The sequence below is a fragment of the Delphinapterus leucas genome, chromosome 1, assembly GCF_059928025.1.
Source record: "Delphinapterus leucas isolate spDelLeu-1000000601 "Yukka" chromosome 1, BTC_Dleu_Yukka2, whole genome shotgun sequence".
Classification (NCBI taxonomy): Eukaryota; Metazoa; Chordata; class Mammalia; order Artiodactyla; family Monodontidae; genus Delphinapterus; species Delphinapterus leucas.
In genome coordinates, this window is record NC_143129.1 from 182476648 (window position 1) to 182503842 (window position 27195).

The window sequence follows — 27195 nt, forward strand, 5'->3', positions numbered from 1 at the left end:
TTACAGCTGAGAAAACACAGCTCTGAGTCTTTGGTTTATGGGGTAACCGAAGCCTTCACACAGATGGGTTTAGACACCAGTGAGCACGGCTTCAGCACAGCAGAGAATGAAAGGGGCTGGGGGCAGGCGAGGGGACATCAGAAAAACAAGCACGAGACACCCTCAGAGGCGGCGCTCAACCACCAAACGCTACCCCGGGCCCCCCTCCCCTCCTAAAATGCAACATGTGGTCTTAATCTTAATGCTTAAGGTCTGAAAACAGTTTTCCAATTTCTGGAAAGGATTCTGGCCACTGGCAGGCTGCCGCTCCAAAAGACAATCGAGGAGAGGTGGTCACAGGCTGTGACTGCCTCCTCAGCTGCTTTATGGGCCGCCCGCCCGCCCGCCCGCGGGGAGCGTGCACGGTGGCTGGCGGTGGCCACTGGCCTCCGTGGGTGGGGTACCCCATGAGAGGATTCTCGGGGACCCCCTTCACAGGAGCGCCGGCTCACACGGAGTCGCGCACTGGGGTGGGGCTTCCTCTGGGAGAGCTGCTCGGAGTGAGATCCTTTACAGCACGGCTGCGTGGAAGCAGCCAGAAAGCAACCCAGGAGGCCTTGGAGGGAGTGGGGAGGGCAGTGGACGCCCTGGAGCCACTGGACCACTGTCTCCCGGGCCCAGTCTGTCTCGGGAACACCCTGTCACACACGCACAGAACCCAGACCCAAAGCCTGCCATCCTGGGGCTGACGGGAGCCAGGCTCTGTCCTCAGTGGGGACAGGCAACGAGGGAGGTGCGGTACAGCTCCTTCTTACAGACGAGGGAACAGCAAGTCGCTTGTCTGCAGTCACACAGGTAGCACGGGGCACAGGAGAGCCTGAACCCCGGTGGTCTGATCCTAGGGTCTGATGTTGCCAAGACAGCTCCAGATGTGCAAAGTGAGGCAAGGAAGCCGCCTCAGTCGACCCCAGGTGGGTCTACACTCCTCTGGGGGTTACCGGATCCCGAGGCCTGGGTTTGGAGAACCCACCCACGGCAGCATTGCAGCCCAGGGTCTGGGTACACTCCTCCCACCCTGTTCCCTGCAATCGCTCTTGGCAACGCCAGGACCTCTGACCTAACTTGTGGTGGAGACCATCCTGTGTCGACACCGGCCACCACCAGATCTGGGGCGTGTGCTGCCACGGGAGGGCCACAGGCACAGAGCTGCTTTTCCTCCCTCCTGTTGGGAGGTGACACAGAGACAGAAAGGACAGCCTCCGTCACTGAATGCCACACCACCAGCACGGTGACCGCCTCCTGTCTCTACAAGGGCAGGGTCACCGGTGTCAGAAGAGATAACATCAGACCCCAGCGGATGTAGTGAACTGGGCACAAAGGACGGGAGTGAAGAACCGTGCAGGGCAGACCCGGACCTAGAGGGACCAGAGGGTCAGGGACAAGTACCTTGGCTGCGGCCAGCTCGTGGGCGAGCTCCTGGACTTCCTGCTGCTGCTGAGTCAGCAGCTCCTGGACAGAGGCTAAAGTCACCTGTAACTGCGTCACTGGGAGGAAAGAGCAGTTGCATCTCTGTTAAATGATACAGATTCTTCCTTCTGTCCACACACCTATAAGCTGCTGCATCTAATTTATCTGCAGACATTCCCCCCACCCCCCCCCCCAACCCCGGCCCGTGCAATCCATATAATTCATCTGCACTCTAGGGCATCTACCTGCACTGTATCTAACCTCTAGTATTTCTACTTTATCTTTCTATTGTGCAGTTGTCCGTGGTCAACAGTATATCCGTCCAAAACCTCTCCCCTCTAATTATATCTGTTTATGATTCGCTTGGCTCTTGCAACTTCCATGCTGCCTGCATCCCCCATCTCCCGGGCCTCCCCACGCCACTACAGAACTCATGGCAAGTCTCCAATCCTGGGAGAGAGACATCTCAGTCCACAGCATCCTGGAGCGGTTACAAACTGCAAATCCCATTTCCTTACCGCTCCTTCCTATCCTCCCCACCCAACCCAGAGGCTGCTGGAGCTCCCGGCCCACTGTCAGCCTCCAAGGAGACATGCCAGCAGGGCATGTGCTCCAGAGGGTTTCCGAGGGCTTCACAAACATGCCCCCGAGGGACAGACTCCTGCCTGGGACAGGCGGCTCTCTAGTTTGCCAGAGTTTTTAGATTCAGAGGCTCCATCTAGTAAACAAGTTTATAAAGGAGAAAACCACCTCTGGTGCGACAGGTCCCAGCTAATCTGGGCCATCACTGGGGCACCGGGTAATGAACGTGAGCCTCGTGGAGTCGATGACAGAGGAGGTGGCCGGGGTCCCTGGAGCCGCAGTAATTACAGCCTCTCTTGACCCTGTGTTGGATTCTTAGAGGGAAGGGGGAAAATTGCTGAAAACCCCCCTGAAAACCTCATAGAAGCAGAAATTAAAAATGAACTTTACAGCCCTTAGAAAGGCTGTCATTTTATTCCCCTTATTAATATTCTGAGGTTGGGAGCCTTTCCGTAAAAACATAATTAATTGAGGCCGCGCCGACAGTAAACAAGCAATTTCAAATTAAACCGAAATGACGGCGGCTTCATTTGCAAATGTGAACAGATTCTCAGAGCAGATAAATGAAGTCACCACATAAAGTGGAGACGGAGGGGAGAGGGGAGGGGGCAAAGAAGGGGCTGCTCGGAGAAGGCTTTGAGGGGTGCCTTGGTGGAGTCATTAATCTTTACCTGTCTGTGCCACGCTGCCACTCAGCTCTGAGAGACTCGCCTCCATCCTCTCCAGTTGCTTCCTGTCCTCCCGGCCGCCCATGATGAGGGGGAGCAGGTATTTCTGCGAGAAGCAGGGTGCACATGAGGAATGGGTACGTACTTGGGATACTCTTCAACAGTCTCTCAAATTCTGCCGACCAACTTTCTCTCCATCAACCCTGGGTTTCGGAAACCCTACGCCAACACCGTAAATGAACAAGACATCCGAAAATTATGAGGCTGTGATTACAACCACATAAAAAAAAAACAAAAAAAACAACTCTGTCTGAATCAGGACCAGAACCAGGGAACAGGGACACAAAAAATCAATTTGACCCACTATGATGGAGCACTTTTTGGTTCTTTTAGATTTTTAAATGTTGCTATATACAATACTTGTGTCCAAAAATACTCAAAATTCTACTTTAAAAGTTGTATATCATAAAAATGCAAAAGGTTATACAAGAAAGTGATACCACTGGTGGCTTCCAGGGGGGAGTGGGAGGGAAGTTTGCTGTACACTTTTCTGAACCTTTAACATTTTGAACCACATGAATGAATTCTCCATTCAGAAACAAACAAGTAAAAATAAACAAAAAAATTATTCAAGAAACAAGATCAAAATCCACAACAGATTTGTGGGACCTTTGGCTCTTTCACTAGGAGGGGATAATAATATGGGTATTCCGAGGCTACCTAAGGAGGTCACACCCATTCTTCTTCGAAAAGCCTTGAATCCACAGAACAAGCTTCCTTCAGATAAGAGTTAAATGCAGCCAGACTCTCCCAGAACTGAGACATGGGGCAGAAGGGGGAGCAAGGAGCAGAATCAGGAGACACTGGGGAAAAAGGAAGCTGATGCTGCAGGGCCATCTTGAATGTTCTGAGAATTTCAGAACATTCAGGAAGAAGGCAGACGGGGCGCAGCTGGTAACTGACTGCCTGCTTGGAAGTGTGAAGGGTTAGAGGTGGGCGGCAAGGTGCCCGCTGGGAGAGCTGGACGAAAGAACATGGGCTCCAAACTCCAAAAGCTCTGGACGTGGAGCCCCCCATCTTAGGAGCGTGAGACCAGTCACCAACTTTACTAGGGTGGCACCAGGGGTGGCAGAGTGCAAGCTTGGCAGGTGTAGTAACTGGCAGGTGTGACCAAAAGAGACTTTGGTTCTTACACCATTCGGGCCCCAGACAGGAAAAGACGGCAACTTCTCCATTAAGGCTTCTGTACTGGGGAAGGGAAAGGAGGTCTCTCACAAGGGGCCTGTCAGAGAACTCATTTCAAGAGCAGCTCCTAAGTGAAGATCACTATTTAGCATACATATAGAAGCATTTTCTATTTTGCAAAGTGCTTTTCAACCATCGTGTGAGTTATTACCCACAGCTGAGCCGAAACTCATAAAATGGAGCCTTACGTTCCAGGTTGAAAATTTCCGAAGTATAAAAGTCAAGAAATTCTTACACGTGTAATGGACTAAAAATTCCATTTCTAAGATCAAAAATGCCGAGGAAGGGAACACATACACTACCCCAGCCTAAATCTTTACATATTTATAAAACAAGATAACAGCTTACCTCTCCTTTTTGTTTTTTAATTTAGCAGATGTTTTTTAAATTCTCTTGTCACCATCGTGACTAATCTTCCAATGTCTCTTCATTTTTTTTTTTTGCGGTACGTGGGCCTCTCACTGTTGTGGCCTCTCCCATTGCGGAGCACAGGCTCCAGACGCGCAGGCTCAGCGGCCATGGCTCACGGGCCCAGCCGCTCCGCGGCATGTGGGATCTTCCCAGACCGGGGCATGAACCTGTGTCCCCTGCATCGGCAGGCGGACTCTCAACCACTGCGCCACCAGGGAAGCCCCAATGTCTCTTCTTTTTTAAAGCAGAGACTAAAGATGAGAGCTTCGTGGAAACAACTGATGCTATCTCTGCTTTGCTCCAAGGGGAGCTACGCTTTCTGTCTCCACCAGGTCATAGGCCGTCCAAGGGCAGCCATGTGACTATCAGGTACCGCTTAGTAGAGCCGGGACATTGATGTGAGAATCCTGTCTTAGCATATTCTTCTTCCTGGTGACTGTATGCAGTCAGTGGTTGGAAATAGACTTTCAGGACACAATGGCATCAGAGGAAGAAGTCCCAGGACCCAGAACATCTTGTTTCTGGATTTCTAATGTGGAGATTCCCAACTTCAAGAATAAATGTTACACTGAAAAGATTATATTCTGCTACAACTCTGTCATCAGCTTTTGCACTTAAGTGAAAAATTAAGAATCCCATAGTACAATGCTGAAACATGTTTCATGTGCTAGAAGTTAAACATGGGGGGACTTCCCTGGCGGTCTAGTGGTTAGGACTCCGTGCTTCCACTGTAGTAGGCACAGGCTTGATCCCTGGTCAGGGAACTAGGATCTAGCAAGTTGCGTGGCGTGACCAAAAAAAAAAAAAAAAAAGTACAACATGAGTCTGGATAGTCATTCAGATTCTTTTTTAAAAATCTCCAAATCAGAGATGGAGTCGCAGGTGGCCTCAGAAGGAAAGGGCCAGCAGAGAGTAAGTCCTCCAGCCACTCTTTTACCTTTTGTCTCTGGGGACCTACCCTGGCTCTGCATCTTCTAAAAAAGACTCAACTTGCTTCAAATCAAAGTTAGTAGCTGGTAATTAGTGTCTGATTAGTATCTGGTATCAAGGAAGTAAATGTTACTTCCTGCCTGCAGCTCCGTTGTAAGCAATGAACTCTGGGATCCTGAGGGTTGACTACGTAGTCCATGAAAAACCCTAGGTCTACATGGATGCCAACACAATACATAGGGGGAAAAGGTAGATCCTGTAGATACGTTCGTACTGAGATTCTCAAGAGCGTGCAGAGCGCTTCCTGTGTTCTGGGCGCAGAGCACTTCCCAGGGGAGCAGTGACTCCTTTCAGCATCACAACAGCCTCGTAAGGTAGATACTATTGTCCCCATGTTACACACAGAACCGCTGAGCCTGCGGTCACACAGCTGCCAAGTGGTAGAGCCAGGATGCAACACAGGCAGCTGGGCTCCAGCGTTCATGCCCTTAACCACACGTTATTCTGTCTCTCAAAAAGGTCTGGCCTGCTCAATAAGTGCCAGGCACTGTTCTAAGTACCTGATGTGGCTCATTGATCGACGGGGTCCCTGCTGCACAGGGACTTGGAGGGGAGATGCCGAGTGAAGCAGATGAGGCGGGTCTGAACCTGCCAAGCGCACCCACCCGGGTGGGAACAGGACCAGGACTTGACCTGGACGCCCCTCAGCGAGCGAGAGATCATCAGGGCGCTCAGCCTCTGCAGGCAGACCCACTGCTGCCCCCGGGCTCAGGGCAGCGCCCAGGGGGTGCAGGGAGGGGCAGCTTACCTTGTAGAGCTGGTGAAAGCCAAACGCTATCCCTGCCATGATGATGGCCAAGGCGCTGTAATCTCTCCACCGGGAACCCGCAGGGCCTAAGGTCGGGGGAAAAGGCACGTCAGGAGAAGAGGCACTGGCGACCCCCCTGAGGCAGGAGAGCACGTGGATTCAGGCCCCTCATCTCAGTCGGGGGGTATGTCTCGTGCTCGGATGGGGGTGAGATCAGGATGCGGCCGGGCTGCGCCTCCCTCCTCCTCCCAGGCCCCTGGACTGCGCAGCTGCCGTGGGCTGGTGTCTAGGCAGGCTGAGGCCCGGGGTGGGAGGCGGGCGGCAGAGGCGATCTGAAGACCTAGGGCACAGGCCCCACTTCGAGGAATAAAGGATCCAGTGAGGCTGCCATGAGCACACCTAGGTGTGCACGAATACATGCCCACACACCCTCCTACATGAGCCTGGAGCCACCTCAGAGCAGGGCAAAGGCTGCATCACCTGTTTATTCAACTTGATGAAGCCCTGACAGGGTGCACGACAGTGCCGTAGGCACGGGTTACAGCGGTGGCGAGACCCCTGCCCTGTTCTGTTCTGCTCTCACATGGAGCCTGGTGGAGAGGAGGCAGCCTACCAACGACCGAACGAGGTGGCTCCAGACAGCGATTGAGAGCACCGAACGGGACCAGGAGAGAGTGCGGATGGCAGGGCCTCGGTGGAGGAGGATGCCGAGACCTGTGCGGTCCTGGGCACGACGCTCCAGGCAGGGGACAAGGAAGTGCAAAGGCTGAGGATGACTTGTGCTCAAGCAGACGGGGGATCCCCTGGGCTTCACCCAGGGTGAGGGGGCTACTGCTGGCCAAGAGACAGCAAGAGCAGAGAGGGGAGCGGTGGGGGGAGCGGGGTGGGGGGAAGGTGGGAAAGGCTGGCCTGGCGGTGAGCGCACTCAAGGAACCTGGCCATCGTTTCACAAGCAGCGGGGTCACTGAAGGCTCTGAACCAGGGAGTGACGTGGTCACGGCTCTGTGTTCTGGGAGAACAACATCAGGGAGCACGGAGGGCAGCTACAGGTGGGAGGCCGCGGAGGCAAGAAAGCAGGGAGAGGCTACCGCAAGGGGCCTCCAAAGGCGAGAGGGACTGAGTCCAGGACGGACCGTCTCAGGGGATCCGGACACAGGCAGCCGGTCTTCATGTAGGGTCAGGCCCTTTGGAACACAAAGTCCCCTCCAAGCCCTGAATGAACTTCTAGTTCCAGAGGAGGAGAGGAGAATTTTCTACTTCATAACCTTCCCCATGAACTGTTTACAAGTGCTTTCATGCCCATAATCTGATGTGACGCCCAGCGATTCTGTCAGGCACATGGGAAAGCACGAGCTCCTTCTGGAACGTCTACCTGGAGCAGCCGCGTTCAGGCCACCCAGCTGCCTCCTCTCAAGGGACCGGCCACTGGGCAGGGGGCGGCGGGGGGTGGTGGTGGTGCGTGGGCCACTGTTTGCAGAACCATCAGTGGTGCAGGACACCACCAGTCTGTGGACTCAGACCAGGTGCCAGGACAGTGACCCAGAAGGCACCCACCCGGGGCACGCTGCTGCGACAAGGACCTGGGATCTGGAAGTGGATCTAAGAGAGAAGGTGAGGGAGGAAGAGCCACCACACTCCACACGCGGCCGGGCGCCTCATCTCCTCTGAGATGGACACCTGCGGCTCCAGCCATCCCCCTCCCCTGGGCCTGCAGGTACTGGCCACGTCCTGGCGCTTCATGACCAAAGGAGAGCAGGAGAGGGGCGGTTCTTAAAGTCCTCGGCAGGACATGAGCACATGGGGAGGAGGGGCTGCTGGCATGCAGTCTGATCGGGGGATCCAAGTGGCAAAGACCTCCAAGGGGGCGAGGCGGACTCTCCCTCCTCCCTGAGCTGCTGAAGGGGGCTCTCAGGAGGCAGAGATGATGGTGATGGGAGAGCCTGGAAGAGCGTCTCTCCCTGGCCACCCGACCCTGCCCCGCCTGTGGATTCCACGTGAGTTTCCCAATGTGGCCCAGCCCGGGTCTCCTGCACAGACTGTGATCAACTCCCTTGTTGAGCTTACAGTTTTTGAATAGGTAATACACGCACATGGTCTAAACATCACGCAGCACATGTCAGCCTACTGCAAAGAGGCTTCCTCCACCACCAAGAACCACTGTGTTAATAGTTTCTTCTTTACCCTGCAGAGAATTTTTATGCAAGTATGAGGCAACACACATGGGCATTATTTTCCTTCTCTTTCCCCCCATTTCTCATTCTTCTTTTTTGCTAAAGCTGCATAATATTCCATTAAACCAATTCCCTAATGATGGACATTTAGAGGATCCCAGTCTTTTCCTATTTCACACAACGCTGCCATCAGTGAGCGTGTACATATGGCGTCTCATGTGCATGTACAAGTCCATCTGTAAACGTGAACTCCCAGGAGGCTGGGCCACAGCAGTCTGAGATAGCCTGCCAAACTGTCCTCCACGGGGGCTGAACCAGTTCATTCCCACATGTTTCCTCAGAGCCACCCCAACATAATGGGTTAAGCACACGCACAGATTTCTGCCAGTACTAGAGCAAAGCAATAGTACCTCCCTCTAGCTTTAATTTGCATTTACCTTATTACAAGTGAGGACTGAGCAATCTTTTCACCTGCACCTCCTTTTTGGTATACTATATGTTCCCTACTTTTCTACTCAATTTCTTTATTAAATTTCCTCCCTCAATTCATGGAAACTTCTTATACAACAGGGAAATTCACCCTCTGTCTGTGAAAGGAGTTGTAAAAATTCTTCCTAGTATAGTTTTCTTTTGACTCTGCTTACGGTCTGCTTTTTGTGGCACAGAGTGTTTTCATGTTTATGTAAACTTATCGATCTATTCTTTAACGGGTTCTGGGGTTTGGGTCACGGCGAGCCAAGACTCCCCACTCCTCTCCAGGGTTGCACAGTGACACTCAGGGTTCACGTCTACACACTGTCTCCAGAAGGGAGCTCTGCTGCTTTGACCTGCAGTGAACACCCCCATCCGATGCGGAGCGACATAGAGAAGCGACCGCTGATCGTGAAATGGAAAACTCTTGAGACCACTGAGGTAGACCTTTCACTGTGACCCTGAGAAGCCAGGAGGCTCCAGGTCCCAAGCAGGCACCTCTCTCGGCTCAGCCTGCTCTGCTCTGACTGCCTTGATTCCAACATCTGGTGCAAGTTCATTTTTAGGAGGAAAAAGCAGAGACAGAGTAACCTTGCCACTTTTCTAAAGAGTCGCTGTGGATTGAAGCCCCACGCTGTTCCGTGGGGCTTCAATCCACACCCAGAACGTCCATCTGTGCTGCAAAAATCCCCAGAGAAAGTATTCAAAATGGGCACATGTCCAGAAAGTTCTACTCACCAGTGACTTCTCAAATACCCACTAAATATCTTACAGGAAAACAGTTGCAACTGGGCTGAAAACTGGACCAGAACCCAAAGTTTGCTGCATCCTTCTTCTTTCCTGCAAACACACAGTGCATGCCTTGAGAAGTGCAGCCTCTCGTTCCGGGTAACAGAGCCGAGGCTGAGCAGATGCTGGCAGGTCAGGGGTCCCAGAACCAGGACCCCTCCTACCACTGCTCCCCCCTCTCCGGAGCCTGACCTCCTCAAGCACCAAGAGACACCTGTGGCTCCCCGCCAGCCGCACCTTCACCCCCGCACTGCTCCTTGTTTCTGCCGTGCTCACGTTAAGAACGTTTTATTGCCCCCTGGTTTTCATTATTAATGAAAAGGGACCAGAATGATCTTTCCTAAAGTTCAGAGAGTCTATAAAGACAAGAAGCTGAAATGCCATTTTACTCGTTTTGGAGATGTGTGATACAATCCTGTCTTGTGGCAAAATGAAAAAAGAGAAAAACTAAGACGGAGATAACCCTTATCCATGGCACGCCTTTCAAGGGGTACAGACCAGGGCAACTGAGAAAGCACTCGGCATGACCCCAAACTAGCTCAGACCCCAGCCACGACCACCTGGAGCCCTCCCCGCTGCCCACCCTGGGGCCAATTTTTTCTAAGCCCAGTGCAGACCCCCAGTGAGGGAACCCAGGGCACCTCGGAGCTACAGCCTCTTGTCACTAGGCTCCTGAATGTCCAGAAAATACAGTCAAGGGCAGAAAATAGGGCCAGTCGCTCTTCTGCTCCAGCTCAAAAATAAGGGAAGTGGAATGAATGAGCTTTTCCAAAGCTTCAGAGCCTCTAGCCTGACAAAGACGCCCACCTGCAGACAAGGCAGACTGGGGGCCAAGCTGGCAAGAGGCCTGGTTCCACACCACCACCAGATGGTCCCAAAGACAGTTTTCTCTTCTCATCAAGCACAGACCATTTGACTGAAGGCGGCAGAGCTTTTGCTAGATTTAAAGAACCCAGGGACAGTGAACGTTAATACATCAGTCATAACAGGTGTCTGTCAGCGAGTTTCTCAGAGACACCAGCATAGTAAAAATGAAAAGACTCAATAATTTTGACATTCTTAGGACAACAAGAGAAAAGGAAGAACTTGAGTGAAGTTTGGGAGGTGTACGGGCAGAGAAAAATGACTTAGAATACACAGAGAAGGGTTTAAGTAAAAAAGGCTGCCTTGAAATTGTGACATACAGAATGCGTTGCCTTAGGTGCCTGCCTACATTTTTCCACAGGCTTAGGAACAACAAGGTAAACAAACAAGTTTGTGAACTCACACCATTTACCCAGGCCTACCTGTCAGCATCACTGCACGAAGAGAATCAGTAATCTCACTCACAGGACAGCTTTTTTGACTTCTCTTGTGTTGCTAATAATTGTGGCAATTCAGTGCCCGGAATAATCTCTCTACATCTTGTCACTTGCCTATCTCGATGAGGTAGAAAAGAAAGACAACTCAAGTTTCATCAGATTTATCAAGGGTCTTAAAAGATTTTCTAGCCCAAATCTCTCAACGGACAGATGCAGAACAAAGACTCTGAGATATTATGTACATGCCTGTAAGGTAACAGGTAGTCCATGCCAAATTAGCACCTGGGTCTTCTGAATCCCAAACTAGCACACTTTCCACTGTTACACATTTATCATCAAAGGACCTTTAAATGGTAGAACTCTATTGAAGTACCACTCTCTATACTTCTGGCCACTTAAATAAAAATTTACTGAAATGCCCAAAAAATAAAAAACAAAAGAAGAAGATGAAGAACCCAGGGACAATGATATTTTTTACTGTCATTCAGATTCCAATTGTCTCCAGCACTCGCCCAACGGGCTTGACCCCCCAGCTCGTCGAAAGGCCCAGCACTTCACCAGCACCTCACGGCTGGCCTCTCCTGAGGATGGACAGGCAGTCGACTGTGGCAGCATTTCTCATCCTGCAGAGCTGCGCATTTCTGGGACTGCCTTCATGTCTGAGGCTGCAACGAGGTCAGAGGCCAGACTACTGTAGGGAGAAGAACGTCAGGTTCCTTGGAACTCAACGCCTTCCTTGCCCTCTCAAGGACTCCATCAACTAGCCTGACCTCTGACAGTGTCCACAGGGCCTGCCTGCCCAAAAGGCTAGGGCTTCCGGTGAATCCATGGTATATGGCAGCCGCCTCAGGGGCAGGAAAGCTGAACCCTAGGGCTCCCTAACCCTTCACTGAACACCAACTAAACCAACATTACTCAGTTCCTTTATTTGTATCTCAACCTACCAAGAGAGTCTCACCTAGCAGGCGAGAACAGACATCACCAAATAAGGACACACATGTGGAGCAGGAATCACGCACACAACACAGCACGAAACCACCGACTCAGGGACTCTCGGACACCAAGGAAATCCCACAATCCAGTAAAGAGTCATCAACAAAAGAGAGCTGAAAGCTGTCATGAAATCATCCTGCTGAGACAATCTGGATCCTGACAACAGGGAGATGCTATCAAGTCCTAGGGGAGGCTGGCAGCCTGAGCCCAGGGCAGGGCAGTGGCAGGCACTGGGCAAGCCTAGCTGCGTTCTCCTCCAGGCTCTTCAAGGCTGGAGCCGTGACTCCACACAGCAGTAGCTTCTCAAATCATCCCATCAGCTTTGTTCGCAAGGCACGCTGAAAACTGAATGATAAGACAGGCTCATCCACAGTGAGGTACTGGAATAAAGCCAGTCTGCCAGATCAGTGCTTGTTACAGGAAAGGACTGCCAGGCTAAATGCACAGGGAGACTGGTGCCCAGCTGAAAGGTACCACAGGCTGAGCTGTGGATGGCTGGCAGCGGCCAGAAAGACAAACCGACCCAGAGCACAGCAACTAGTAACAGAGCAGCTCTGCTCTGAACAGAAGCACCTGGGCAGCCTGGAAGGCAAAGGCACCACAGCAGCTCAACAGAAGTCACATTTGAAAACCCAAGGCCTGTCTTCACATGAACATCCTGTGAAAGACGATCTTTTCCACTTCTCATGGACTGCAATGCTATCAGCAGTGTCATCTTTAGGCAGGAAGGACACTGAGAGGCATATCCATATCTTCACTCACAGACTAAAAAATATGAGCTCTAATTAAACTGTAAGAATTCAGAAGAGTCCAGAAATGGAACCATGCTTGTGTGGTCAACTGATTTTTGACAAAGAAGCCAAGGCAGTTCTATGAGAAAAGGATAATCTTCACAACAATTGTGCTGGGACAACTGGATATCTGTAGGGGGGTAAAAAATGAACCTTGACCCTTTCCTTACACCATACATAAAATTTAACTCAAAATAGACCATACACCTAAACAAAAAAGAAAAAACTGTAAGAAAACAGAAAACACAGAAGAAAATCTTTGCAACCCTGGGGTAGGCAAACACATCCTAAGATACAAAAAGCATGAACCAGGGACTTCTCTGGCAGTCCAGTGGCTAAGACTTCGCCTTCCAATGCAGGGGGTGCAGGGTTCGATCCCTGGTTGGGAGCTAAGATCCCACATGCCCCCCGGCCAAAAAACCAAAACATAAAACAGAAGCAATATTGTAACAAATTCAATAAAGACCTTAAAAAAATGGTCCACATCAAAAAATCTTTTAAAAACAAAACAAAACAAAAACAACCAAAAAAAGCATGAATCATAAAAGGAAAAAAAAATGATAAAATGGACATCATCAAAATTTTAAGCTTTTGCTTTTCAAAAGGCACTGTCAAGAAAACATCTCCATAGGCTGGGAGAAAACATCTATAAAACATATATCTGATAAAGGACCTGTAACCAGAATATATAAAGACCTTTCACAACGTAATAATGAAAAGACAAACAAGGTGATTTTTAAAAGTGACACTTCACAAAAGTACATGAATGGCCAATAAACACATGAAAATATGCTTGACATCACTAGTCATTAGAGAAACACAAAAAGTACAATGAGATTCTATTACCTACACATTAGACTGGTTAAACTTAAAAACTGAGAATAACAAATGTTGACAAGGATGTGGAGCTACTGAAATTCTCACACATTGCTGACAGGAATGTAGAATGGCACAACCAGGAGACTTCCCTGGTAGTCCAGTGGTTAAGACTCCGCGCTTCCACTGCAGGGGGCGAGGGTTCGATCCCTGGTTGGTGAACTGGGATCCCACATGCCTCGTGGCACAGCCAAAAAATAAAAATTTTTTTTTAAAGAATAATATAGAAAAAATGTTTAAAAAAAATGAAATGCCACAACCATTTTGGAAAATAGGTTTACAATATCTTACAAAGTTAAACATACACCTAACATGTGACTAAGGCATTCCACTCTCAAGTATTTACCTAAAAGAAAGGAAATATCTATGCATACAAAGACTTCTTGTACATGAATGTCATAGAAGCATTATTCATAATAGCCCCAAACTGGAAACAACCCAAACAGCCACCAATGGTCAATGGATAAACAAATTGTGAAATAACCATATATCAGAGTCACGGGAGTTAGCAAACTCTGCCCAGTTGGCCAAGGCCCACCTCATCCTGCTTTTTTTTCAGCTGTGAGCTCAGAATGGTTTTCATATTTTTAAAGGATGGGGGGGCGGGGGGGGTATATGTGACAGAAATGTGTAGTTCACAAAGTCTAAAATATTTTCTACCTGGATCAATCTCAAAAGCATTACGTTAAGATACAAAAGAATATGTGCTGTATGATTCCATTCACATGAAATTTTAGTCTTTCGTTATAGTACATGAAACCATAGTATTGGTTACACGAGTTGAGTTACAGTATGTACAACTCATCAAAGTGTACACTTAAAATGGATTAATCTTATTGTATATAAATTATACTTCAAAAAAGCTGATTAGAGGGCTTCCCTGGTGGTGCAGTGGTTAAGAATCCTCCTACCAATGCAGGGGTCACGGGTTCAAGCCCTGGTCCGGGAAGATCCCACATGCCGCGGAGCAACTAAGCCCGTGCACCACAGCTACTGAGCCTGTGCTCTAGAGCCTGCGAGCCACAACTACTGAGCCCGTGTGCCACAGCTACTGAAGCCCACGCACCTAGAGCCCGTGCTCGGCAACAAGAGAAGCCACTGCAATGAGAAGCCCGCGCACTGCAACGAAGAGTAGCCCCCGCTCGCTGCAACTTGGGAAAGCCTGCGTGCAGCCACGAAGACCCAAAAATAAAATAAATTTTAAAGAAAAGCTGATAAGAAAAAATACTAAGAAGCCAGAAATATAGAACTGCCACATGAGCAAGCAATCGCACTCCTAGATGGCTACCCAGGAGGAATGAGAACGTACGTCCACACACTTGCCCACACACACCCTCAGCAGCATGAGTTCTGTGGCCAAAACTGGAAACAACCTAAACGTCCACCAGCTGGTGAACTGACAGACAAAATGTGGCCCATCCATACAATCGAATACTAGTCAACAACAAAAAGGAAGGAAGTAGTGCTACATGATACAACATGGAGAACCTCAAAAACATGCTAAGTGAAAGAAGGAAGGTACAAGGGATCACATACTGTATGATTCCATTTACCTGAAATGCCCAGCAAAGGTAAATTTACAGTGGTGGAAAGTAGCTTAGTGGTTGCCTGGAGATGAGGTAAGATTAACAGTAAATGAGCACAAAGGATCTTATTTGGAGAATGAAAGTGCTCTAAAACTGATAGATGAGTGCATTGTTCAGTAAAGTTATTAAAAATCATTTGATTGGACACTTGAAATGGGCGGGTTTTATAGTGTGTAAAATATACTTCAATAGCTTAAAAATTTTTTTTAAATAAGGCTAGAAACAGACCCATGTATATATAAACAACTGCATTTTGATAAAGGGACACATAACTCACTGGGGACAGGATAATCTTTTGAACATCTGGTGGTGGCACAAGGGGACAGCCATTAGGGAAAAATGAACCTTGACCTTCACATTACACCACACACAAAAGTTAACTGACAGTGAATCACAGACCTCAACATAAAAGCTAACACTATAAAACTTCAAGAAGAAAACATGGGAAAATCTCTCCAACCTTGGGGTAAGCAAAGGCTTCACGGGTAGGACACAAAAACCATGAATTGTTAAAAAAAAAAAAAAAAAAAGATAAATGGATGTCATCAATTTTTAAATCTTTTGTTTTTCAAAAGGCAACGTAAAGCAAACAAAAAAGCTAGCCACAGACTGGGAGGAAATACTAACCATGCATACACCTGACAAAGAACTTGAATCTAGAATATATAAGAACTCTTCCAACTCAATAATAAGAAGATAATTTAAAAAGGACAAAGACTGGAACAGACACTTCACAAAAGAAGATGTAAATGGGCAATAAGCACATAAAAAGATGCTCAACACTATTAGTCTTCACAGAAATGTAAACTCAAATGACTGAGTCTCGACTACACACACATTAAAGCTGCTAAAATTAAAAAGACTGAGAATACCAACCGTTAGAGAGGATATGCAGCAACCAGAACTCGGACGCTGCTGATGGGAATGTAAAATGGTACAACCACTTTGAAAAACAGGTTGGCAGTTTCTTATAAGGTGAAACTTACACTTAACCTCTGACCTAGCAATTCCACTCCTAGACATTTATGCAAGAGAAATAAAAACAGACACAGACTTGTACACAAATGTTTAAAAGAGCTTTATTCGTAACAGCTCAATACTGGAAACAGCCCAAAGCCGGAAGCCCATCAACTGGTAAATGGATAACAAACCACAGTGCATCCTAACCATGGAATACAGCTCTGTGATAAAAAGGAGGCAACTTCTGATATGCACAACTTGGATGGAGCTCAAAAACATGATGCTGAGCAAAAGAAACCAGGCATGAGAGGGGACATACTGTACCATTCATGCAAAACCCTAGGAAAGATAAGTCTAAATGGGCAGCAACAGAAAGCAGACCAGGAGTTGCGCCAGCGTCAGGGCGGGTTGGCACTGGATGGGAACAGGTCACGGGGAATCTTCTAGGGTGCCAGAAATGTTCTACAATGATGATGGCTACAGGGCAGTGTACACTTGTTAAAACTCAAATTGTACAACTAAAATGGATGCATTACTTTATGTAAAATATACCTTAGTAAAGCTGTTTTTTGTTGTTTTTTTTTAAGTCTGTTCAGATTTTTTTTTTTTTAAAAAGACAGAGAGCTAAAAGAAGTCAGCAGTGACTGAGAACAGTACCCAGCAGGGTGGGTTCTAAGCTCTCTCTCTGCTCAGTTAAGCAGCTGAGACCAAGGGAAGAAGCAAGAGGTAAGATTTCTAATTCAACTTTTTAAAGGTACCCTGTATTATTTGATAGTTACAAAAGAATGTAATATTTAGATAAGTTACGAAAGATGATAATAAGATGCAATCCTAAACCCACCTACTTTACCGGTTAAAACTTTCCAAATACCATGGAAACTAGCCACATCTTCCTCTTCACTCAGAGGTAATCATTATCCTGAATTTAGTGTCAATTCCAACTCAAACTTTCTATGGGGTATAAAAGCTGGGAACAGGCTTCCCTGGTGGCACAGTAGTTGAGGGTCGGCCTGCCGATGCAGGGGACACGGGTTCGTGCCCCGGTCTGGGAGGATCCCACATGCCGCGGAGCAGCTGGGCCCGCGGGCCATGGCCGCTGGGCCTGCGCGTCCGGAGCCTGTGTTCCGCAACGGGAAAGGCCACAGCAGTGAGAGGCCCGCGTACCGCAAAAAAAAAAAAAAAAAAAGCTGGGAACATGCCCACCAGAACAAGGACTGCATTTCTCAGCCTTCTTGCTGACAGGTATGGCCGCGTGGTTGAGTTCCAGCCAATGGGGAGAAAGGGGAAGGGATGTGGGCGGTTTCCAGGAGGTGTCCTTAGAAGGTGGCTTGCCCTTTCCCTTCCTTCTCCCTGTTCTTGCTTGTTGGACAGCAGAGAGGACAGCTGGTGCTGGAGCTGTCACACTGGAACACAAGCTGGATGCCAGCCAGGTGTGAGCGATGCATGGGTCCCTGAGGACCACAGGGCCAGTACGGCAGCCTGGACTGACTATGTTTACTTAGAAAAAGAGTCCTTTGTTTTGTTTAAACCACTGTTATTTGTTGCAGAATCTTATACAACCAACACAGGCTGCACTGTCAGCACAGCCATGATCCTAGCTACCACCAACACCAAAGGCTCTTTCAATGGTCTAAGAAATCTAAGGTAAGGATGTTTCCACTCAGACTGTAACGCCTGTGCTCTTCAATATCCACACATGGCATTTATTCGGCATCCACAAGGCATCACACTGGGCATTCCGCAAAGCAAACAAAACGGACAGGTGCTGTCCCTTGACGAGCTGCTATTCCAAACCAGTCACATGGACAAAAGAAGAAAAGTACCATTGCCTCAAAATTAGAGAAATGTTTCCTTCATATACAAACCAGTAACTTTTATGTAGCAAAAAGTGAGATTTGTGTGCTAAACCGACAGAGAAATGGAAGAGAGAGAGAGAGAGAGAGAGAGAGAGAGAGGGAGAGAGGGAGGGAGGGAGGGAGGGAGGGAGGGAGGGAGGGAGGGAGAGAGAGAGAGAGAGAGAGAAACGGGAGAGATTCTTCCCCGTTCAGTTCTTGGTGGGAACAGAGAGGCTGTTCACAGCGCCACCTCCGTTCACACTCACCTCCAGAGTCACTTACACCTTCCCCACCCCCAGCTTCTCGGTGTCTCCATGGACCTGCTTCCTCCAGAAGGCCTGGCCTGAGATCAGCACCCTGGGGGTTCCTTTGTTCTTAACTCCCGAAAGCTCTCACTATTCACACCATACAAGATGGCATGGGTTAGCTTTTACTGTCCTACCCCAAGCATGGGGCTTCCCTCTACATTAAACCGGGGCTTCCTGAAGCAAGGCCTGTCCCCTACTTCTGCAGCCTGCTCCACACAGAGCACATAGGAGGCCTCACTGACTGGCTACCTTGGCATCAACCCCAAGAGTTGATGGTATTACTCGGTAGCCTTGCAATTCTCAAGCACACGTCCACCATCATTTATTCATTCAACAAGTGTTTCTGGAAAACCTGCTAAGTCAGAACCTCGGGCCATAGATTAAAAAAAAAGCCTCTGAGCTCAAGAAACTCACAGTTTAATAGGAAGTGAGTAAATATTTCAGTGTAGTGTGGTGGCGAACAGGGGGCTGATCAAGGCAAGGGGAACCTCCATCCCAGTTGGAATGGAGGCATTTGAAAGGGAGTTATGGGCAGAGCATCTGGACCCCTGTCGCATCCAGCGCACACCCAGCATGTCTTCTCTAATTCCCCACGCAGCATCTGCTCTGATGGTACAAATAATTTTAATATTAGTCTAAGAATAATACAGTTAAATAGGTAATACAGCCTCAAAAATAATTACACAATGCATTTCAAAGTAAAAAAGCCATGTGATTTTGACTGTCCTCCGTCAGGGAGATGACCTGGCGGCCAACTCCCCCGGGTCGTCTCTTCTGACACTCCTATCCCATGTTGCAGCCGCTCTGACCATCACATGGTTTCACGTCCATGTGGCTTTGCTTTAGTTTGGATGCTCCGGTCCATCCTGTCTGGTCACTGTACCAATCATGCCCCAGGTCCAGTTAGGCATCTCCTGCTCTCTGAGGTGCCCCTTCACCTTGTCTGTGCCACCATCCTGGGCTGACCTCATAGCACTGCTGTGTTCCCTTAACTGTCTTTCCTACTGGACAGGAGGGCTGGAGAGAGAGACCAGCCAGGCCTTAATCGTCCCATCCCAGGGGTCCGGCACAGTGCCTGGCACACAGCAGGTATTCAGTAATCAATGCTCCCTCAGGGACCTAAGACAATCAAGGGAAAGTTTATGTTACTAACCAGGGCCAGAAGAGAAACAAACTGAGAAAGAGCACACAACACTCTCCCAGGGTTTCTAATGAGATGTCAAAGCCTTTCACCAACCTCAGACATGTACATCCTATTTTAAGAAGAGGCAACTGAAACTGTAGGTCAGTCTTTGAAAAAGCCTAAATTGTTTACCAAAGACAGTGGCGGGGGGGAATATTTAAGCCTAAGAAAAATTATTATCATACAAAATTCACACTGGCCTTGCCTGTATTTCAAAGCTACCTTGCTTTCTTGTCTCTCTGGAAGGAAAGAAGAAAAGTCATCTTAGAATGAATGAATCAGTCAAGCACTTACAAGGACTTTAGTTCAGGACTGTGTTAGGCTCTGCACATAGACACGCACACTGATTCCTGCTTCAAAGTCGAACAAAAACAAACCAAAACGAGAAACAGAAGATGTCAAATTTCCTCTTGCATCCCGGCCTGACTTTTCCTGAGCTCTACCCGACTTTCTTTTAAGCCCTGACAACTCTGGTTTATTCTCACACCAGGTGACACCAAGCTTCCCCTGGTGTCAACCTCCTCCTACTTTCACAAAGCCTTCTCTGACTTCTCGAGCCTACATTAATTTTTCTCTTTTCTGTATTCCTGTGGAGTTTCTTGTCTGTATAATTAATTTTGGCATTAAATCACAATGTCTTATATTATTATCTTTTTCTTAAGAGTTTATCTTATCTCTCCCAGAGAGCCTGTAAGATTCTTAAAGATCATGTTTTGAATCTCTCATGATACTGTACTGAGCATATAGCAGGTTCTTAATAAACAGTGATGAACTGGTACCATTTCTGCTAGGTCTCCATGTTCTCTTTGCTGATGCTGGCATTCACTAACATCTCAAGGTCAACCACATTCACCAAAAAGCAGAGATATCATAAGAGGCACCGAGTGGGACACCTGCCACCAAGCAGGAGGGCGGGCAAGTCCAGAGGTGACGATCCCCGAGCACTGGCCTCCCAGGGGTGGTCTCGGAAAAGCCACCCTTCCTGGAGACATTAGTGTTTGGGGCTGAGCCCAGAAAATCCCATTTTCTAGACTTGGGCTCAGAGATGGAATGTCCTTAAAAAGCCAAGAAATGGGAAGGAAAGGGCTGCCCGAGCTCCAGATGTAAAATCTGCAGGAACACACATCAATGGAGGCCATAAATCCCTCCCAGGATGCAGACAATGCCTCAGTGATAAGCATGCAGATTGCACACCTAGTTCAGAAACTCCCCTGAGTTTGCTTGTAATTAAGGGGGTTAGAAAGGTAAAAAAAAATATATAAACCCAATTAATCATTTAAATACTTAAAGTCAGATTTTTTCCTCACTCCAAGATTAGTATATTTCATAACGCCAGAAGCAGACAGCCCTGGTTTTTACTGGGGTTCATTTTAGAGCATGTTTAAACTAGTCAGATTGAGTGATGCTTCCAGCAACTAATCGCATGTCAAATAAAAGATATTTTATGTAATAAATTACCGCTACAAGTAATTCAAATGTCATTTATCAGTTTTATTATCAGTCAGGCAAAGTCTTGTTTCTCTATATTAATCAAAATCAAGCTTTTTTTTTTTTTTTTTGGAGTAGTTTTGACACCTCTTGGCAAAAGTACAGAAGTGAAGAGGTAGAGTCAACCCCAAGCTGAGAGGAGCGGGGTAACGGTACAAGAAGAATGAAGCTCGAGGGTGACAACTAAAAAACTCCAGGTATTTAAAATTACCATTACCATTGTTTTTATACTAGCGTCAAAGCAGGAAGGAGTCTGTCTCTAAGAAGATGTATTTTATTTTTAGGGCTGGGAGACTCTTAAAAATACTCCTACCTAAATACCTAAACACGTAATGCTTCTTCTCAGAGAGATCTGGGCAGGAGAGTGATTTAAATGACTGACTCGCCCCTCCCAGACCCATTCTTTTGCCTCTTCAGAAAGACTAGCAGTTTAACCCTTTGTGCCCACTGAAAGCAGGCAAATGCATGATGCTTTAGGCCAACTCTGTGACCAACAGAACAATTTGTTCTGAGCAAGAAGTTTCCAAGTAGCGGAGAGACCTGTTTGGTATTAAGCCATGGAGGAAACAGCTGGAATAGAACAGATGTGCATTTTAGAAAATTCTGCACCCCAGCTGCCACTGCCCATCCTCAACAAATCCCATCAAACCCTGGGCCCAAGGACACACCTGAAGAAAAAGTGTGGAGACTTAGCCTTTGGTTTAAAAGAAACACAGAGACTATGTTTAGTGACCCAAAGCAACACAATGGATCGAAAAGAATGTCAGCCAGGACTGAGAATGAGTCCCAGGCTGACAAATAGCTGCCACTGACTCAGCAGCCCCAGTACAAGGCTCATCACTGAGCACCGGTCTCAGAGGTCACACGACGCCAGTGGTTTGTTAGACAAGGCGACCACGGATAGATCAGCTTCAGCTTGAGTTCGTGCTACCTGGCCTCACCCATTCAGCCTTTTCCAGAGAGCAAAAGAAAGATGATATCTAAACGAGACCTGTGACACACAAAGCATATTCTAACCTACTGCCTGGCCCCCCCCCCCCCCGCGCTGTCTGTACGGAAGACTGCACTTCCCTAGCTGTGGGAAGGACGGCGAAGTGGGGGCCGGAAGGCGGTTCCAGGCCACGTGGTGGGGATCAAAACAAGTCTGGCATTTTAAACTGCGCCTTTTAAAATCTGATATCTGACACTTTAAAAACATGTTTTGAAAAAAAGAAAACTTCCGAGATAGACCATTAAAATGAAGACAATTACAGAAAAGGCATTTTGAAAGACAGCAGATCCAAGGCTGAAGTCTTATGTTAAACACACAAAACTGAGCAATTTTCCATTGCTTTGGAGTCAATTTTAGCCTTTTTAGGTTTTTCATAAGTGACTTAAGGAAGGAGTTCTGCCTATATTTTGGAAGTGTACATTTATTACTAGCTTAAAGAAGCTTTATTGCTAAAAGTAGCTTTCATTTAAAAACAACGAAAACCTCTCATGGGTCATGTTCTCATGTAATAATTAAAAGCTGCATTCAAAAAGGACCTTCACATTTAATGTGAAATTCTCTAACAGATTGCCACTACATAAATATACATGGTATAGCCAGGACAAGGAAGGAAGGAAGGAAGAAAAGGAGGGTGGGGTGAGGAAGGCTAGCTTAAATCTACTAATATTAACTTTAAAAGATAAAATTAGAAGACAAATTATTTCAGTGACCAAACAAGAATGCACCCATAAATCAGATGTTTATGTTCTTATTAGTGAAACAGTAACATGCAAAAAGCACTGATATAAGAAAACGGAAACTGAACCAATAAATACTTTTACAGATTCCTGCTTGAAACCAAAATACTTGAAACAATACAATAAACTCATTTATTCTGGTACCTTGAGTCTTAAAACCTCTGTCACATACTTAAAAGTTCGTCTAGAAGAGGATTTGGGTGTGTCACAGTCTTTTGGAAAAACCCAAGAGCCATCTCCTACTCCCAGTCCCCCACCCCCACCCCACCACACCTGCTGACTCTGGGAGACGTGAAGCGCTGCCCTTTGGCCAGAGTCCTGAATCCCAGTCAAGGTTAAAGCCAGAGTTTGAGCGGGTGACTTACTATATGGCTGCGAAATGAGGTGAGGGGACTGGACAGGCATCACCTGTGTGGCTGGGCCCAAGGACGCAGGCTCATCGGCAGCCGTGCCCGACTGCTGGAAAGCCAAATCAATCTCTTCATCCGTCAGCCCTGGGGGAGAAGAGGACATAATTGCAGATGAGTACCTTTTGCCACTGTCCATGGCTGCAACGAAATCATTTGAGAAAAGACCTTAGAGTCACAGGATGCCTAGCATCCTAGTAAGTTGCTTCCCTGATTTCGGATTCTCTGGAACCTCTCTCAGCTGCAATTTAACCTTAAGCGACGGAATATTAGCCTCAACACTGCTTCCAAATGTGGCTCATTCAATTTCCTTAATTTATCCTTGAGTTTATTGCTGCTTTTGAAGTCTCTCCGTACTGCAATTCTCCATTCTTCCCCGAAAACAGATACCATCAAACTGCAAATGTGGCTCATTTTAATCTGTAATGGTGTTAAAAAAAAGAGGGGAAAAAACTAACAATAATGCATGAAAACAGACAGGGAAACAAAAAACTAATTATTGGGTGAGACGACTAATTAGTCTAGATCGTTTCTGAAGACGGGAATAATTTGCTTTATTTTATGACAAATGCAGAAATAAAAAGAAAAATCAGGACTGACTGTGATTAGTATGAATGGGATATAGAATGTAAAGAAGAAAATAAAACAAGAAAACAGATCAAAACAAGGCCAGGCCCAAACTTTCAGATGATTATTACTCTGGACTATCACAGGCTGCCTATATCGCCTTTGGCTAGTTTTTCTTTTTCCTTTTTTTAAAAAAATCCTCCCAACACTCTAAACCACAGTGCACTTGGGACATCAGGAAATTGCAGGGCGCCATCTGCAGTGGCTATGACATGTGGAGAGGCTTTGCCCAAGGAGGAATAAAAGGCAAGTGAAAAACCCAGGAAGACATTTCCAGTGGGCGCACAGCTGGAATATTTCAACAGGTCAGAGGCAGACCAGGGACGCCGGCTCTGGGGGAAGAGGACGAGGGCACTGACCAATCCAAAGCACCTGCACAAGGAGTGGCGCACAGGTGTGAGAGAGACTTCCCCACAGGGCAGCTCTGTGTCGCAGGGGAAGCAGCCGTGTGCACAGAAATGCTCCAAGTGCTGCGACTGGGAGAAGCAGGTGTGAGGTCACTGCTAGTCTTTGCAAAAGAGCACTCTGGCCGGCCCGAGCTGTTCTGGGAATCCCGACATTCAGTCCAGCCACAGCACAGAACTTTTAAACTAGAGCCGAGAGCTCGTCCACATCGGGCCGGCAGCTCTCCATCGGAGGTCCGCAGCCTGGTCTATCTGTCCCTGGGGGAGGTGAAGTACAAGGAGGCTCTGAGGGTCAACATCTCCCGAAGCATGGTGCCTCGAGCTCTGTGCCAAGGGGCTAGCCGGCGGAGCCCATCAATGCTCTAAGCACAGCGCTGCCCCACACTACGCTGGCATGTGAGTTGGCTGCAGCCGCCCCTCAAACTCTTCATGCCCCACCACAAGTGGTCAAGGGAGAATTCCTGAACTATTCTAAATGGCCCTGGACCCTCTCTTCTCCTCTCTGCACCGAGCACTTGAGGTCCCTCCCCACTTAACACCGCATCCCTTTCCCTCTTTGCCCTCAGCACATGACAGAGCCCGCCAGTGGTGGGCAAGGCCACACCTCTGTGGAGTCTCAGTGCTGCTGGGTCGCCCGAGCAAGCGCACCATCCTCTCAACAGACTGATGGGGCAGAGGAGAGGCTGGCAGGGGGCAAAGAGGATCATTTACGGGCGCTTGGCACCTTCAAATACAAGAGCTGAATTTGAATACGTGGGGCTAGCCAGGGGGGATGTTCCTCCTCCCTAAGCCCCCAGCTTGCTGCAAAAGGACCGCTTTACTGTGATGTCACCTCCCAAGGACAGGGGCAGGACAGACAGACGAGCCGGGCAAACACAGAGAACACACTTCGCTGAGCGAGCGCCTCCCAGGCTCCAGCCCGGGTACTGACTGCCAGTCACTCCTCGGTAGAAAGGGGAACCCCTTTCAGAGTTCTAGTAGGAAAGACACGATTTTAACCAGTCATAATCAGCCACGAAAGAAGACAGTGGCACATGCGGCGTCAGCACGAGCTACTGGTCACTGGTACACAATGGGACTTCATAAAGCTGGTGGTTTGTGTGCCTTGTCAGCCACTGGCTGCAAATGAGGATAATTTTCCCAAAAGGAGCATTCGGTTGCATTCTCATTTTCCCTTTTGGCTCTTTCAAATATAAACAAGTACCATAATGTTTAACGCTGGGGAAATATACAGCAAGTTACAGGCTGTGCTGCAGCCCTGAGAGCTGGAGCTGAGAGCTGGAGCTGGTTAAAGGGACAGGACTCCCTGACCACTGTCCTGCCCTCTGGCCCTGAGCTTTTACGAAGCCTATTTTCCTAATAAAACATATTCCTTGCATTATTGCAGCCAAGCCCACTAGTGAAGCCCCGGTTTAAAGGGCATCAGCACTTCCTTCCAAGCTCTTGTTTTATACAGACCTTATCATTTGATGCTCTAAATTTACATTGGCTGGAATTCTGATATCCCTAGTTCTCTGGAGAGCCAGGATTTTGATTTAGTTACAGAAAATGAATCACTTTTCTTCTTTTTTAAAAAAATAAGCATTTTAACGATCTCACTGAATAAGATAATTTCAGAGCTGGGCCATTATCCCAGCCATTGCCCTTATTTAACAGATTAAAAACCAAAACACTGAGGGCTAAGGAGGGTGAAAACCATGCCTCAGATCATACTAGTAAAAGCCTGGTGATGCCAGATGAAACCCCAGCCCGGTGACTTCCCACTACAGCGCAGAGTTACAACACATCAAAATGATGCCTAAAGTCTTCAATCTTGTTAAAGAAAATATGAGGACTAATTTGTCTTCTCCCAGCCCCGCCCCCTCCGGCACCCCATCCATAAGAAAGAGCCAGTGAATGCTGTTTTGGGGCTATCCCAAAACAACACAGGAACCTAACACCTGGGTCCTATTTGCAAATGACACCTGGACAACTTTTTGAACACTACCAGAGTGACAAGATAGAGCGACCTCATCTCCTTCTAACATTCTAATCAAATAAATCCAAAGGCCTCTCACAGACTGGTGCCTACGCTTCCCTTAGTGGCCTTTTCCTCTGGAGTGTCCCCAGCTTTGGGAAGATTGACTCTACAAGACTCAAGTGATTCATCTGGGACTCACAGAGCCTGAGGTGGGGTGGAGTGTCATTCCTCTCAGGTATCTACCACTCACCAGCTCCTGGCGCTGAAAGGACTCTGCCTTTAGGGATGGGGTACTGCCTTAGGGCCCACACATAAGACAGCCAGGTTCTCACCCACCCCCACTGAGATAAACAGTGGAGAACTTCGATTGAGACCTTGCAGAATCCAAAAGGTTAAAAGGAATAATAAAGGAAACTGCCGATTGTAAGTGAATTATATTTGGCTCTGAAAGCTGAGGCACAGGCTATATTGTAAAAGGCAGCTCTTTGCGTTGTTTACCATCACCCTGACTAATGCAGACCTTTTTTTTGTTTTTGTTTTAAATAATCTCATGCAAATTAGACACACATACTTCCTTCCAGTTGATTGCTATCTGCAATCTAACCGCAGAGGGACTGAGCAAGGGCTGAGCAGAGAAGAGACAGGAGGAAAGGGTGTCACTGTCCTGTGGCAGGCAAACCTCCTCCCCTCCCATCCCTGACTCACATGTCCTTTAGCTGCTGCCTTTGGAAGAATGAGCCAATTTTAATAAAGCCTAAAATTTTCTTTTAGCACTAGCACTTTGCATTTAGATGTTCTCTCAGTAACTTCACCTCTACTACTTGGTGATTCCAGGAGCTACCAGCCCCTCCCCCAGCCTGTGACACTGACAATTAAACTATGTTATTGATAGAGAGCAAAACTAAGGAAGTCCTGCTCAGTCATTCCAACCACTCACTAGCTTTACTCAAGAGGAAGAGAAACGGAAGAGGGGACTTGTCCGAGGTGAGCAGACGGAGCAGGACGCCTGCCTCTATCATTTCACCTTTAAGACCACAGCTGCCTGATCTGCAAAGCTGCGCTCAATTCAAAGCGAGCCGTGAAGACGAAGACCCAGAGCCAGGACGGACTGCTAGTTCCCTCGGTTCTCTGGAATCTACTTCTCCAAACAGTTCCCTTTCCCAGGAGACTGCCCCTGTGTAGATGCTGGGCCAAGGACTTCTCTTCCATCACTTTCTCCAGGGTGGG

At 47.9% G+C, this 27195-nt stretch overlaps 1 protein-coding gene across 6 annotated transcripts in view; it reads right to left on the reverse strand.

The window, feature by feature from the left end:
- Positions 1 to 27195, reverse strand: part of PEX14 (peroxisomal biogenesis factor 14) — a 144990-nt gene that overhangs the window by 11952 nt on the left and 105843 nt on the right. For all 6 annotated transcript variants that reach the window (XM_089901567.1, XM_022598757.2, XM_022598760.3 and 3 more), the window contains 4 exons: positions 22936 to 23064; positions 6091 to 6176; positions 2700 to 2802; positions 1426 to 1523 (listed from right to left, as the gene is read on the reverse strand). In XM_089901567.1, coding sequence (XP_089757693.1) covers positions 1426 to 1523; positions 2700 to 2802; positions 6091 to 6176; positions 22936 to 23064 — 416 coding nt within the window. The remainder of the gene's footprint in view (positions 1 to 1425; positions 1524 to 2699; positions 2803 to 6090; positions 6177 to 22935; positions 23065 to 27195) is intronic.